Source organism: Rhinopithecus roxellana, chromosome 15 (assembly GCF_007565055.1).
Source record: "Rhinopithecus roxellana isolate Shanxi Qingling chromosome 15, ASM756505v1, whole genome shotgun sequence".
NCBI classification, from domain to species: Eukaryota; Metazoa; Chordata; class Mammalia; order Primates; family Cercopithecidae; genus Rhinopithecus; species Rhinopithecus roxellana.
The window spans coordinates 63,047,736-63,063,912 of record NC_044563.1 but is presented as its reverse complement, the minus strand read 5'-3'; the positions used below and the strand labels follow the sequence as shown (position 1 = coordinate 63,063,912).

The 16,177-nt window shown below is 41.4% G+C and overlaps 1 protein-coding gene across 1 annotated transcript in view; it reads right to left on the bottom strand.

Moving 5' to 3' along the window:
* Positions 1-16,177, bottom strand: part of NCAPD3 (non-SMC condensin II complex subunit D3) — a 67,117-nt gene that overhangs the window by 16,994 nt on the left and 33,946 nt on the right. The window contains exons 17-24 of the mRNA XM_010362039.2: positions 11,913-12,104; positions 11,485-11,582; positions 11,251-11,366; positions 7,663-7,770; positions 5,363-5,477; positions 5,175-5,282; positions 3,780-4,018; positions 2,841-2,920 (exon numbers count right to left, since the gene is read on the bottom strand). Coding sequence (XP_010360341.2) covers positions 2,841-2,920; positions 3,780-4,018; positions 5,175-5,282; positions 5,363-5,477; positions 7,663-7,770; positions 11,251-11,366; positions 11,485-11,582; positions 11,913-12,104 — 1,056 coding nt within the window. The remainder of the gene's footprint in view (positions 1-2,840; positions 2,921-3,779; positions 4,019-5,174; positions 5,283-5,362; positions 5,478-7,662; positions 7,771-11,250; positions 11,367-11,484; positions 11,583-11,912; positions 12,105-16,177) is intronic.

Sequence of the window (16,177 nt, the reverse complement as noted above, 5' to 3'; positions counted from 1 at the left end):
TCATGCCCCTCAGGAAGCCTATACATAGTGTGTGGACCAAATAGTGCGCTGCCAAAAGTGCTCTGACACTGGAAGATAGTTAGAAGTGGGTCCAGTGAAGTGCGGGGAGTGTGGGCTGGCTGCTGGTTAAGACGCACACAGGCTGCTGTGGCACCTGCAGACGGCCTCCACCTCCACCTCCCTGTAGTGCTCCCGCCATCTGCCATTTGTGCTCTCTGCTACCTGGTTCCCAGTCTTCCTCTCCATTCCAAATCCCCGTAGAACTCCCCATGCAGATGAGCTACTGAATGCCCCAACTTTCTGCTTTCCTAACTTCACTGCTTCCAGTGAGCATCCCATCTGGACCCTGGGTCACCACTGCAGCCACGCCCTGGACCCTGTTGCCACACTGGAGATCAAAGAGTCCACTCATGACTGCCCTGCTGATCCTTCCAGTGATCTGGCTCCTGACTCCCTCACCCCATTCCGATTGTTCCATGGCTTCACTAAGCCCTCCAGACAGTCGAGTGCTTGCTTCCTTTTCTCCCAAACCAGGCCATCCTTGTTGTTGCCCCCTTTTCTATCTCAATGGCCTATTATCTGAGTCACTGTCCTGCCTGGAGCTTCTGGCCCTGCCTCTCTGTACTCCTGTGGCAGTGCCCAGTTAAACTGAAATAATCTGCTTATTACTTGACTGTCGCCCTGTGATTACAAGGCCACCAGCTATTGGGCAGACAGGAAAACAGATCATAGAATTTTGTAGCCTCCAAATTTGGGGTTTATATGAGCAATTAAAAATGTCATACAGGCCGGGGTGGTGGCTCATGCCTAATCCCAGCACTCTGGGAGGCTGAGGCGAGAAGATTGTTTGAGCTCAGGAGCAACACAGTGAGAACCTAACTCTACAAAAAATAAAAAATTAGCTAACTATTTGGGAGGATGAGGTGGGAGGGTCACGTGAACTTGGGAGACCGAGGCTATAGTGAGCCATGATTGTTCCATTGCACTCCAGCCTGGGCATAGCCTTTGGCCTAAAAATCAAAAGTCAGGCACAGAAAGATATATATATATACCACATATTCTCACTCATATGCAAGAGTTTAAAAAAGGTAGGGTCATAGAAGCAGAGAGTAGAACTGTGGTTATTAGAAGCTGGGAAGGGTACAGAAAGGCTGGTTAACAAATATAAAATTACAGGAGGAGTATGTTAAAATGCTCTACAGCACTGTAGGGTGAATATAGTTAACAATAATTTACTGTCTATTTTCAAAGAGCTAGGACAGAGGATTTTGAAAGTTTCCAACACAAAGAAATGATAAATGTTTGAGGTGATGATTATGCTAATTACCCCAATTTGATCATTACGTGTTCTATACATGTATCAAAATACCACTCTCTATCCCATAAATATGTATAATTATTACACGTCAAATAAAAATAAAAGGAAAAATTTCAGAGAACAGACTAACTTAAATTATAGTTAGCAAATGTAGTCATCAGCTTTTCAAAGCTGAAAATCATGAAAACCTAATTTGAACCATGGTTTCAACAAACCCAGAATGCAGACATAAAAGGGAAAGGTGAAGGGGGAAGTATTAAAATGCTAGAAGAGGCCCTGGTAATCTTACTACACTATAAAGTATATCTATGCTTTTCCTTTGATTGATGATCTGAACACCCATATGTAAAATCCTGCATACAGTTTACTCATTGATTAATGCTCTTTTTCACATACACGTACAGGAGCTAACGACAGTGGGGAAAGTGAGGAAATGCAGGTGAAGCAGCTGATTTTACCTCCCAGGTGCATCACCTGAAAGCATTCCCAGCCTGTCTGATGACGCCTTCTCCTGGGCCGCGCACTGTGTCGGACGCCCTCAGAGCCAGTGCGGCGGACGCGCTGTGGAGGTGAGAGGGTGTGAAGCTATCTAAAAACAAGGCGACAGCCCTAACCTCTTGCTTCTGGCTCTAGACAGCAGTAAGCAGAATGTTAGTTTGACTGGTTTGTTATGTGAAATGTTCCCCCTCCTTGGAAAATTACACCTAAAGAAAACTGAGCAGAAACTTCCACGGAACTCAGACTAAATTACTGGTAGCTATATGGAGATCCAGAGGGACCCACTGTTACCAGCCGTTTATAGTGAATGAGCTCTATAAAGACCTCTTCCCCGCTGCGGGGCTTTTGCCATGGCATTCAACATTCTACTTTCCAACTGCAGACTTGCTTTAAAAAGATTTAGTTACAACAAACTCTAAGGTAGCAAATTCTATCAGGCCATTTATCAGCCCCTTGAAAATAAATCTTTAAAAAAATGATGCAATGATAGAAATTAATAATTGCCAAAGTCACTCCCCCACGCCATACAAGTCTGAAGAACTGCCCATTTCCAAGGAGTCTTGTCATCTGTACACTTGATTCCACATTGTGCAATTTCATCTTAATTCCTAGTTTCTTCCTTAAAATTTCTGCACTTAAAAGTCTCAGCTCTTTATCAAAATTAACTTTCTTTTTACCTAGAAATTAACAGTGAATTTCTAGTGACTGCTCCTCTATACAGTGTAATACAACAAGCATATGATATTCTTCATGCTCCTCCAGGAACAGCAAACTGTCAGCAAGTGCAGTCACTGCTGAGATGATCCAATGATGAATCTAACCATTTTCTTTTAAACTTGTGTGCAAAATAAAGGTTTGTTACATTGCTTAGTATCTTAAAAACCTGCTAATTTTTCTGGCACCCACCGAAAGCTCACTAAATCCTACTTAACCCTAAACCAATCTGAAAAAAAAAAAAAGAAGTCCAGCATACATCAGAAATGAGGTAAACTGTTCAGTTGTCTAACGTGAGGAAAAGATTTACCTGGCAATGTCTGGGTGTGAATCTATCAGAGTGCTGACAAATCGAAAGAACAGGGAGCCCTTCCATTTCACAAATTCCTCCTGTACAGAGAAAAGCCGGCACGTTTCAGAGTGTGTCATCATGGGCAAGCCTCATTGTTCCCAGCCACACTCCCCCCACCACACGGTCTGTCCCCGGCACACTGGCTCAGTGCACAGGCACACACTTCCAAACCGTCAGAATGTAGTGCGGAGAAGTGCATGCACAGAACATCACCCTTCTACCTCAGGAGAAAAATGACTCAAAGCACATGGCACTAGAGGGATGGTGCCACCCTCTATATAAGATAAATACAGCTCGTAATATATGAAAAGATGAGCATACAGAACACACCAGGGCAGACATACAACCTAAGTGAAAGGCCTTCCCTTCAAAATCAAGTATTATGTTCTCCCCATTATAGGCCAAACACAGACCCTCAAAGTGTATAAAAATATCTAATGCCCTGAAGAGCTCTATAGTTCACTACGTTCTTCTGCACACGGAAACATCCCACTAGACTCGCAGAGCCCAGCGCAAACACCATGATCCCCATTTTACGAAGGAAGAAGGTAGAGCTCAGAAATGTGGACTTGTCCAAGTTAAAAAAGAATAACAGAATTCAAACTAGAACTACCTGTCCACTGAATGTGCTTTTCTCTACATGGTACTTATTTTCAAAATGAAACTTCACACTGCTTGACAGGATGTCTGAACAAAGTCCCAAAACGAACACTCACAAGTAACACTGTTTATAAGAGGTTGTGCTGAACATCAGAAGAGTAATACTCCAGACCAGAGATGAGACAACTATTTTTGGATTCTACTACAAAGCAAGTACATTTCCTATGTTACTCAAATACTCCCTTAAACCAGAAGCAACGGTGGAGGGGAAAGGACAGGTTGAACCCTCCTACGCACCTGCAAGAGATTAGTAAGCAAGATGAGTGTCTGCTTCCGGATGAATGGGTCAGAATCCTTCAGACACATGGAGATGTTGGGAATATACTTGTCCACCATGATGGTGTAGCGAATGCAAAGATCGCACATCACAATGATGACGTTGTTGCGGACAGCCACGTCCTCACACACCTCGAGCTCTCGCACCAGGGCTGGGATGCTCTTCTTTGCCAGATCCTCATGCTGTAAGCACAGCTTACCTGGCACAGAAGACAGGAAGATGTCTCAACTGTATTCTAAATCCTAATTCCATTCCTGAATTTTCTCCAGATACATCTTGCTAATGGCTTCTATTTAATCAAAGTTAAAACATCATGCCCACAATCACAAACAACAAAAAACTAAAGGCAGACAGACCCATCTTGAATATTCGAATAAAAATACCTTAAGGAGAAATAAACTCCCCCAGGAGTTATATACTACGGGATGTTCCTTTACACTCATAAAATCATCTTCCTTTTAAAGTCAGCATTTGAATTTCGCAGTTATCCACTTACCTGGAGAATGATCAGCAAAGCCTGAGATATGGAACATTTTACTCCTGATTATACATATCCTCTACAGATGCTAAATACCCCATGCTGAATGTGAAATCTGAGCTAGGTAAATAGGAAACAATGCATGTCCCCTTTCTTTCTTGTTCACAGTTGAAAAGCCTGCTGAGTTTTGTTTGTAGGTTTCTTTTGTGCCTGGAAAATGTTTTGCAATTCTTACATATTTGAAAATTAATATTACAAAAAAATGAATAACTTATGTAGCATGAAATATACACTCACACTAAAGGGAAAAAAAAATTCCCAGCATAGAGGTCGGTGTTTTCAAGATTAAAAATAGTTTGAGTTCATGGAGAAATATGTAAATAGTCATCTACCCAGTTCTGGAAAGTATTAAATAAACCATTTCCTTTTATGGAAAATTTATTTCTTCATTTCCAGAACTCAGTGCAGCGTCTGGCACAGTTCTTGATGAATAGACTTCGTGGTGCTGCATTATGAGTATAAAAAAATTGCAGGAGTATTAAAGTCAAGTGAAGGTATTGAAAAAAATTACAGAAACAGGGATAATTGTAATAAATTAACATAGCCATACTAAAAAGCAAAAGCTCCCTCTAGACCCTCTAGAGAGTACCTGAGTCTTACCGTCTCGGGGTGTTGTCAGCCTGAGGGCTCTCATGACCAGCACGTGGTTAGGCAGAGCTGAGCACTCAGATCAGAGTCACCTCTAGGAACCGTATGGCCGAGAGCAGACACAGACAGGCTCGGCAGCCCCTGACACCCTCCCGTGGCTGGGCTTACTTAAGACAACAGCTACACAGAGAACCTGATGTCAAGCCCTATTCTCCCACGTTTCTCTTACCTAAGGTAATGATGGCATGTGCTCTAATCACAGAGGGCATGACGGAACCTCTGCCCTGGGAGGGTGGCTGAGAGGCTGGGGCAGCACTGCTGCCTTGAGATGATGGCACTGCAAGGAAGGGAGAGAAAGTCACTGACAGAACCTTGAACCGGCATGCATGGTACAGAGTATGATTTCAAATGCCTTACAATGGTCAGCATCAGCAGGCGAAGCCAGGACGGACTGAATCAGAAGGAAGACACGCTTCTCCACCCTGGCTGGACACAGCTGGGCTATATCCCCTAATGTAAAAATGTACTTCACCTACAAAGATAATTGGTTTGACAGTAAAAATAAGGCAAAAGAAAAGTGAACTCTAGCTAGATTAAGGACATGTCAATGGAGTATTTCCCGTATCCCCCAAATTTAAGACAGTGTTACTATTTTTTTGTTTCATAAAAATACCTGGCTATTGTAAAAACTTAAGTCACTACGTAATGAAACTTATCCAAAATTAGGGCAACCATATAATTTTATCACCTAAATCTAGACAAATCTGCAAGTAAAAGGGGGTGCTATTACTAATTATATTGTGAAAAACAGGTGTACACCAGGGTTATTGTGGGTGAACTGGGATACAGAATCACCTACCTATAATCCTCCCACCCAGAGACATCATTATGGTTTTTGTGTATAACTTTTTCAAAGTATTTCTATAGTCACATGGCTTTATGTTTACTTTTCTTATACACTTACCAATTAAGAGTATTTTGAAGTCTGCAATGATTACTTTGAATATTAGGCATCATTTCATGTCAATAGATATGACACATATCTTTAATGACTACATAAGTATGCCATTTTAAAACTAGGACTGTCATCATAACTTCCTGCACTACTTCAGTATTAACGAACACTGACGCTGTTTCACTTTGCTAATGTTTCCATCTGCTCTGGTAAACACCTGTGTATCCTTAGACACTTCTCTTTCCTCAGAAGTAAAATCCAGGGTAAAGAGTGCATTACGCCATTTCACATGCTGAAACATATTTTCCTCAGAAGTAAAATCCAGGGTAAAGATTGTGTTACGCTATTTCACATTCTGAAACATATTTTCAAGTTGCCCTCCAGATTATTTCTCCATGTAGACCCCATTCAAAACCTACTCCCGGCTGCCATGCTGTTTATTCATAACATTCAGTTTAACAACTAAGTAACACTGTTCTCTTTTAATTTACGCCCCAAATGGAGGGATGATGCTGAATAGTAAAATGTCAAATAAAAGCTTATACTAGGGTAAGAAAGCCAATAACAAAGTATATGAGTTTAAAAGAATCTTGAAATACCGTTATCTCTTCATTAAAAAATATTTAAATTCTATTTAAAGACGCAAGAATGAAACTATGTATATAGGGCAAAACCTCTTCATATATATTTTGACTGAAGAGTAGATTTTGATGACACGGTTAACAGTTGAAAAACGTGGGGGAGGGGGGTGGGGACAGGACTCACTAACCACAGTGAGCATCTTCCTTAGTGTGGGCAGGAGTGAGAAGAGCAAGACCCTCCAGAAACGCTGGGCCAAGCCTGTGCTACACTCCCCGGCCCTCTCCTAAAGCATCCAGTTCCCATACTGAGGCTGTTACTGAACACGTGCACAGTAGTGCCTCAGGCGCAACGGTCTTCACTTTGAACAAATCTACACTTGGTCTGTGATCACTGGGAATGAGGAGAGCTAGGCTAACAAGCAGAAACTGAACACAGAAAAGATGTGCTCTACTAATTTAAATACATGAGAAAAACGGCCAGTTTTGGTTAAATGATGACCTGTACTGAATGGCATCAAAAAGCAGCTCATTATTTCCTTTACTGGACAGAGTCAGATGTTGGAACCAGAATTACTGCCATACATCTTGTCCCCAGTCAGCCACTGAAATCAGCCAACTGTCCCGTCCTGGCTCACAGGAATCTGGGAGCTGTTTATAGTTTCTAAAGCAGGGGTGCCATGGAAAACAATCTTGGGGCTCCAAGGTCATCCGTGTTTTGAATTGTCAAATCTTTATTTCAGTCATTACTTTGCAGTTGCTCAGCACTATTCCCCCATTCTACTGTCAGCTGTTCAAACTGCTCAGAAGACATGTTAAATTTTTTAAAAAGCAAACACACAAACCGAAAAGAGTATACTCACATTATTATTTCTTACCTTGTATTTCTAAGCTTGACTATACCAACCTTACAACACACAGTGTTTTCCCTACTGAAATCAGGCTTCTCATAAGATTGAACTAGATTAAGTATATACCACTGAGTTTCCCCCTCCGATAATAAGTATATAAGAAACAAATGAATAGGTTATCAAAAAATATCTTCTAAAAAGAGAGAGTAAGCTCTAGGCTAAGACAGCCCTTTTGTTAAAAGCATTTAAAGTGTACATTACAAAGTCATCTTTAACAAAACCTCACTGATAAAATGGAAGCGTAAAGAATGTTTAGGAAAAGCAGTCACTTACCAACAGGTCTTCGTCCATATTCCCTGTTCCATTCTCCTTCAGAACGATGTTGGAGAGGTGGTGCTCACAGGTGGAGAGGACATCCCCACACACCTGCTTCAGCAATTCCTACGGCAAGTCAAAAGTCATCTCTGAAGGGCCCCGCCCATCTCCCAGACGACCCATGAAACACCATGTTCTCAGAAGAAACTGATCTTCAAATGGATAGGCTGTAGGGGTGCTTTCTATCCTTCTTCTTTCCCACAAGTTGCCCAAACCACAATGACATGCATTCAGAAATCCAGCCATGAGTTCTGGCTCAGTGGAATTTATAAACAACAGTGTGTATATCATCTTTCTTTCTACATTTGCCCTATAAGAGCAAAAGGCCAAATATTTATAATGACCCCAAGCAGTAATTTATAAGAGGTCTATAATAGTAGTGCTCCTCCAAAAATACAGAAGTAAGTTGTAGTTTTGCTGGCATATACAGATGATGAATTAACTACTGTGATAAACATTTTTTAAAGACATAAAATAAAGAGTTGCTATTCTTCTGAAATTTATTCATTAGGGACAAGTTTTCCATGTCTCTTACTGATTACAATAATTTCAAGGGGTCACCTCTAGTGCACATTGGACTGTTCCTCTACGTGAAGGGAGAGAGAGCTCCCAACAACATTCTAGAATTCCTGGACCTCATTTTCTGTAGGAAACCATTCCAAAACACCTAGGTTGAGCTAAGTGCTTCATCCCCTTGCTTCCATGTTACCCGATGCCGATTTTTATTTTAGGAATGATTACCTTATGCTGAAATTATCTGCTGATGTGCATACACCCACCCTACTCCTCTGCAGTGCCTTAGGAAGGGACCTGTGTTAACCATTATTCACTGCCTAGCAGTCCACAGCCTGGCACTACGAGCAATGCTTTTAGCCTGACTTGCCCTAATGTGTCTTGAAACTATTGCCTTTATTACTTTTTCAATAACTATTACACTTAAAATTTTAACAGATTGCACAACCTGGACCACAACATTGGCCCACAGAGTTTCTGCAATTCTTATGCTTGATCCCGATGAGGCCAGAACCTGGGTAGTATGACTAGTAAGTTTCGGGATCACAGAATCTGGGAAAGCCGACAAGGCCACCCAATCCTGGCATTCTCTCCACATGGCAGCTTGTTCCAAGTTCTTGTCCAGCTTCTCCTGAATACCTCTAATAACAAGGGACATGCTCTGGGACAAGCCCTCCATTTTAGGCAGACCTCAGTAAGTTTTCTCTTCAGTCACCAAAATTTATAATTTCCATTCATTGGTCCAGATAGGTTGTCTGGGAATACGAAATAAATCCAATTCTTTTATTTGAAAGTCCTTCATAAATTTGAACTTAGCTAGGCAGCCTCCCGTCCCCAACCCCTCCCTTCTCCACGCTAGAGACTCCAGGCCTTCTGCAGTTCCTTACGCAGCGTGCTTTGTGGTGCCCTTATTTAGCTGCTGTCCTCTAGTTATATTCAATTTCATCAACACTGCTCTGTAACTTTGTCACTGACACTGAATCACAGAATGTGTCAACTTAGATTTAGCCAGGACACAGGACCACTGCTCCTCTTGTTCTAGACACTATTTCTACTAATACAGTCCAAGATCTCATCAATTTTTTAATGACAGCCACAAAACACATAACAAAAATGCCCAAAGACAACAGTCCTTTCATATATATACTGCTGCTGAGCTATGTCTTTGGGTAATCTGTTGCTCTCAGTAAAATAAATGATATTCACTTACAGAGAAAAGAAAAGGAGAAGTGTGTTTAGAGGAAACAAGTGGGTCACATGGATTGAAAATATCCTAACATTCCAGAAAATCTCAGGGCCTTGCTCCTGTCAACCACCAAGTGAGGCTGTGTCGGCAGATTAAAACCGTGGCAGTCTTTGCTAATGCAGTAGTAACCCCACCTGTTTCCAGCTCTCAGTGTCTAACCTGAAGACAGTTCCTTGCCTTCCTCATAGGCTCTCATGACAATGTAACCACCGTCCTAATGGCCCTGGGCCAGCAGCAAGCGGCAGATGACTTCCTAGGCCCTGACTGCGCGCTGTACACATGATTCTTTTTCCAACCAGTGCTGGTGAAAAGAAAATTAGGAAAAAGTCAGAGGCCTTAGTTCTAGTCCCAGTTCTGCCGGTAGTAAGTTGTGTACCTGAGCCTGGAAGACTTGCAGTTTCATAATCTGTTACGTAAATTCCTCCCTGATCACTCTTTCCTCAGTCTTACCATGCCTGTAATCCTAGCACTTTGGGAGGCTGAAGCAGGTGATCACTTGAGATCAGGAGTTTGAGACCAGTCTGGCCAGCATGGTAAAACCCTGTCTCTATTAAAAATACAAAAATTAGCTGGGCCTGATGGCATCTGCCCGTAATCCCAGTTACTCAGGAGGCTGAGGCACAAGACTTGCTCGAACCCAGGAGGCGGAGGTTGTGGTGAGCTGAGATTGTGCCACTGTACTCCAGCCTGGGGGACAGAGCAAAACTCCATCTCAAAAATAAAAATAAAAGTTTTTCATATAATTTCTTGGGTCTTGAGAAAAAGGGTTAGAAAAATCAAATAATGCAAGTATCCCTTTCACCAATAAAAGAGCCTAAAGATACCAAAAAAACACCAGACATCATTTCATAAGAAATAGGTCAACAGTCTTAAGTCCCAAGCAAAAAAGTTACACTCATTGTTTTAATTGATCTGTCAGAAGTAGAAAATGTAACATCTTGAGGAAGGGTTTTCTCTTATGAACTTGGTCAAGAAAAGGAAGCATAGGAAGGTAGTTGGGGAGATCAGCTGAAGCCATCATCTTCTTTTATTCTGGAAAACTTAAATATATTCCAGCAATTATTTAATTTTTGTTTTCTGTAGCCATTATTAATAACCCCAGCTCTAAATTTTTTCGTTAGGATTGGTACTAAGAGTGTATCTCCTGATAAAAACAGAATAAATATATGGTAATAAAATGATTTCTTCAGAGTTACTGGTATGCATACCTTTTAAGGAATCAAAGTAACTCTCTGCCTCATATAAATCGCTGATTTGGATTTGTGTTTATGCATATATAAAAACATTAGCTGCGGGCTGTAGGCAACTTTGGGGACATGATACCAACAAGAGATATTTGAGTAGTGTAACCTCATAGTAACAGGACAGGCATGTCCAAGATTATGATTTATCAAAAGGTCAGAAAACTGTTCTGGAGGGAACTTCCTGCTTAAGTGGAAAATTGCCTATAAGTGTTCTTGGAATGAGAGTGGAAGTCAAGGAGAAAGATAACCTTGCAGAATTCTCACCAGGAAATGACAGACAATCAACAGGAGTGCCTACCTAAAGACACTTGTCCCTGCGATCAAGGTGGTGATCATCTAAGGGAGTCATTTCTCTTCAGCAGCTAAATCTTCTTGGGGAATGTCAATTGCCAGTTCTGTAAACCTTGCCTTGTCGCGGCAATCGCTGCTGGGGACATCCTTACATGTCCTCTTATTTATAGAATATGCTCCTCAAACTTCAAAGCACAGTAACACCCTAAGCACAAACAAGTCAGAAATGTATCAGGGAAAGTCTGGCCATACCTGCTCCTCTGCTGGTGTCTCTGCAGATGCTCTACAAAGCCTCTGCAAAGCGTCAACAGCTGAACTGATCACTTCTAGAGACCACTGAAATCCATTCAGCTTACGCTTGACAGCATCTGTGAAGGAGGTCAAAACCCCTGAAGTTCAACTGCTTAAATATATTCAGGTACACACACACACCCCTGAAATGAACAGCAATGCATTTTCAAGTAAGACTCTCCAGCGGACACTCACCAGTCACTTTGTCCCGGGTGCTCTTAGGAAGATGCTTTGCAATATGCCCAATCACACACAGAATATGTCCTAAGGTGTTTGAATTGGGATTCTGCTGACTAGAGAAAGGGCAGGAGAAATATCAAGGGAGAAGCAAGTTAAACACTGCTGCCAACAAAGGCCTTTCTTCTGGATTATCAACACTGGAGGAAGCAGGATAGGTAGCATGGCTTAGGAGTCAAGCGGTGGGAACAAGGCACTTACTGTGCTTGGACAAGGGGAAATGGGTTAAACATGATTCTTATTTTTTCATGCTTGTTTTTGTACCAGGTTTCAAGCAGAAGGTCTCTGTATATGAATAGCTATGAAAAAGGCCCACTTCCTTAAGCCTTGGGCTTTGTTTCTAAGACTCTTCAGTGTCATTAGTGGTCAAATCGGAAGATACAAACCTGCTGATTTTCTCCCAGGACTGTATTACTCTGCTGTAGTCCAGCCTGGGTGAGGAGCCAGCAATCTTGGAAAGCAGCATCCAGGCAGGTGCCGAATGTTCCGTGCCAGTGTGAGATATTATATTGTTTATAAAAGTGGATGAGAATTTTTCTTTCTTGGACCAGATATGAAAAGCCTTGTTTAAATATCGGCTAGAAAAAAAAAAAAAAAGATAGAAAAGCAGAATTACAAGTGTAAATATACAAAACAATTCAGATCAGCGCCTCACGGAAAGGGTATCAACTTCTGCTGCTCCAGGACTCATGTGGCACATGAAACTTTCACAGACTTTCCTAATTAGTGGCATGTCTGATACCAAACTAGGTATCTTTTAAATTTTTATTATTCTATAATCAGTTATATTCATTTTTCCCCTCGTAAAATATTTCTTAAAGCAAAGAATAAAATTTCACAATTCATTTGAGACTCTTCTCCTCCTCTCCTCCAAAATTTCTACATAACTGCATGGGGTCAGTTACAGACATATTCAGAGCTCATACAGTTTTAGCGACAAAAATTAGTAACACCGCCCTTTTTTCAGTGGAAGGATTGTAAATGACAACCCAACAACTAAATATGATGTTAAATGAGCTAAAATATGCAATAACTTAATACCACTCAGAAATAGATATTTCAAACAGTGCTTCTGATGTACTAAAGTGTTTTACTACTATTTTTTGAGACAGGGTCACACTCCGTCACCCAAGCTGGATCACAGTAGTATGATCACAGCTCTCTGCGTAGCTTCCACCTCCTGGGTTCAATCAATCCTCTTCCTTCAGCCTCCAGAGCAGCTGAGACTACAGGCATGGTCATCATCCCTGGCTAATCTTTTTCCCTTCTTTCTTCTCTTTCTCTCTTTCTTTTCTCTCTATCTCTCTTTCTTTCGAGACAGGGTCTCGCTATGTTGCCTAGACTGGTCTTGAACTTCTGGGCTCAAGCCATCCTTCTGTCTTGGCCTTCCAAAGTACTGAGATTATAGTTGTGAGCCACTGTGCCTGGCCGTCACTGTTGTTTTAGAACTATCTCTTATTTTACTTCTTCCCATGTCACTGAATGGGATCATGACTCATGAGACAATGCCATATTATATGTTTAAATGAAGAGAAAAATACACTTCTTCTCTTGATTAATTTTTCTTCAGACTTCTGGGAAAACACATACACATACATACACACACGCAAACATCGGGAATTCCTCATTAAATTGTTTTTAAAAGGGAAATTCTCAGAGCATACAGAACAGGGTAACTATAACAAAATAAACACATCTATATGCCATCATAAGCATATGCATATAAATGAAGTTTTGTTAATATACCAGCTATTAAAAATCCATCCACAGATGTCGAATCTTACTACAGTTAGCTTACAACATGATTTATGTCTGACTTATGTCCAAATACCACAAGATATAAGCAATGAACAAATATTTTAAAATTTATTTTAAAATAATTATATAAAATATTAAGTAATGTTCATTATATGTAGCCAACAGAATGGGGAAAAATTCTCTGAACTTGCAGAGTTCAGAAAACTTGCAGAAATCTTAAACTTGGCTCCTCTTTGACAACTCCCAGCCCTCCACTCCCACCCAGCCTCCCAGCCCAGCCGAGGGCCACAGCCATTCCCCACCTGGGCAGACTGTGACCCAACACACTAACCTCTAATCTTAGTACCAAAACCAACGGCATGCTTCAGGCCCATCTCCATGGCCTCCACCAGAGGTTACTGGCTACTCCTTTTGTGCTGAGACTCTGGTCCACCAGCTGGATCTCTTTTCATCTCCTTTAACTAATTCCTGTCTTCTAATAACTAATTGCTGATTTGAAAAGCTCTATTCTTGGTCCTCTTATCTCCAACCTAACTCTGGGTGACCTCATGCATTACCAAGAGCTCCCAACTGCGATGTGATAAAGCATTCCAAGTCGAAGCTGGGCTTCCATCACTCCCTCCGTCCTCGACCTGCCTGACCTCTGCTCTCCACACCTATTGATCTAGGCATTTTCCTGAGATTTGGTAGAGCCTTCTGGCCTGAGCTTTCGCATGACTATGTCCTTCCTGGCAACCCTCACTATTCTGGCTGCTTAATTCCTACACATTCACAAATATTCTGCCCATGCCACTACTTCTGGGAAGCCAGCCTAAGCTAGAAGAAGAAAGAAAAAGGACAGGAAGAGGAAAAAGAGGAAGAAATAATCACCAAAATGCCATGTGCCCTTCCTCTGTTTCTCCCTTTCCACTAAAATTGTGACTTGCTTTTGTCTATTTCACCAGACCATCTGGAGTAGAGGAAGTGCATGGAACTATTCTGTGAATCTCCAGCACTTAGAACCAGTCCTGGAAAATGAAGTCCTCAAAACATGTTTGTTCAATTGAATCAACTATTTCCTCTTCCATTTCCTCCAAACCTCAAGCTCAGCTTTCATCACCTCTACCACTCCCTCCTATAGGGCCTTTACAGAGGTGATGAAGTTAAAATGTGGCTGTTAGGGTGGGCCCTAACCCAAGTTCAACGTGAGAGAAGAAGCCAGCTTCCTGGATCAAGTGGGGACTTGGAGAACTTTTCTGTCTAGCTAGAGGATTGGAAATGTACCAATCAGCACTGTGTCTAGCTAAAGGATTGTAAATGCACCAATCAACACTCTGTAAAAATGTACCAATCAGCACTCTGTGTCTAGCTAAAGGATTATAAATGCACCAATCAGCACTCTGTAAAAACACACTGATCAGCACTCTGTCTAGCTAAAGGATTGTAAATGCACCAATCAGCACTCTGTAAAAACGCACCCATCAGCACTCTGTGTCTAGCTAAAGGATTGTAAACGCACCAATCAGCATGCTGTGTCTAGCTAAAGGATTGTAAATGCACCAGTCAGTACTCTGTAAAATGGACCAATCAGCGCTCTGTAACATGGACCAATCAGCAGGACACAGGTGGGGCCAAATGAGGGAATAAAAGCTGGCCACCCGAGCGAGCAGCAGCAACCTGCTTGGGTCACCTTCCATGCTGTGGAAGCTTGGTTCTTTCGCTCTTCACAATAAATCTTGCTGCTGCTCACTCTTTGGGTCTGCACTGCCTTTATTAGCTGTAACACTCAACGCGAGGGTATGCGGCTCCATTCCTGAAGTTAGTGAGATCACAAACCCACCAGGAGGAACAAATAACTCTGGACGTGCCACCTTTAAGAGCTGTAACACTCACTGCGAAGGTCTGCGGCCTCACTCCTGAAGTCAGCGAGACTACGAACCCACCAAAAGGAAGAAACTCCAGGCACATCTGAACATCTGAAGGAACAAACTCAGAACACACCATCTTTAAGAGCTGTAACACTCACCGCGAAGGTTCGCGGCTTTATTCTTGAAGTCAGCAAGACCAAGAACTCACCAAAAGGAATAAATTCCAGACACAAAGGGTGTCCTTGTAAGAAGAAATGCTGACACAGAATGAGACACCAGGGATGTGTGTGAGGACACAGCCAAGGAGAGAGGCCTCAGGAGAAATCCACTGTCCTGGCACCTTGATCTCAAATTTCTACCCTCCACAACTGTGAGAAAATAAATTTCTGTTATTCAAGCCACCTGCTCTGTGGTGTTTTGTTATGGTGGCCCTAGCAAATTAATACAAAGAGCTATATCAATTAAAACTTTAGACTAAAAAATGCCTATACAGAACTGTGCCCTTTAAAAAATACTAACACATTCTGGACAGTCTGGTTTGAATGTATACTGAATAAGGCATTTGTAGTTGCATCGCCCATTTCATCATTAATATTATTTATTTGAACCTTTTTTCTTGTCATATCTTGGCAGAAGTTTATCTTTTCCATAAGCCTTTTCAAAGACTCAGTTTTTCTTTCCCAGTTTTTAAATTTCCAGTCTTAATTTTAGCATTTCTTTTCCTTAAGTTTATTCAATGACGTTTTGTAACTTCTTAAATTGAACCTTTAGCTCCTCAGTTTTCAGTCTTTTCCTTTTCTAATACACATTTAACATTACATATTTCCTCCTAAGTACTCCATTAAATGCATTCTACCAGTTTTGGCACATATTGTTCCAAAAATCTTCCAATTCACTGGTCTTTGACCTTGGAGTTATTTAGAAGTATCTTTTTTAATTCTTCAAATACTCTTTTTTGAGGTTTTCCTCTACTACTTATTATATAATGCTCAGAGAACATTATCCTGTTAATATAGAATTGTTGATATTTAAGACTGACTCTATGA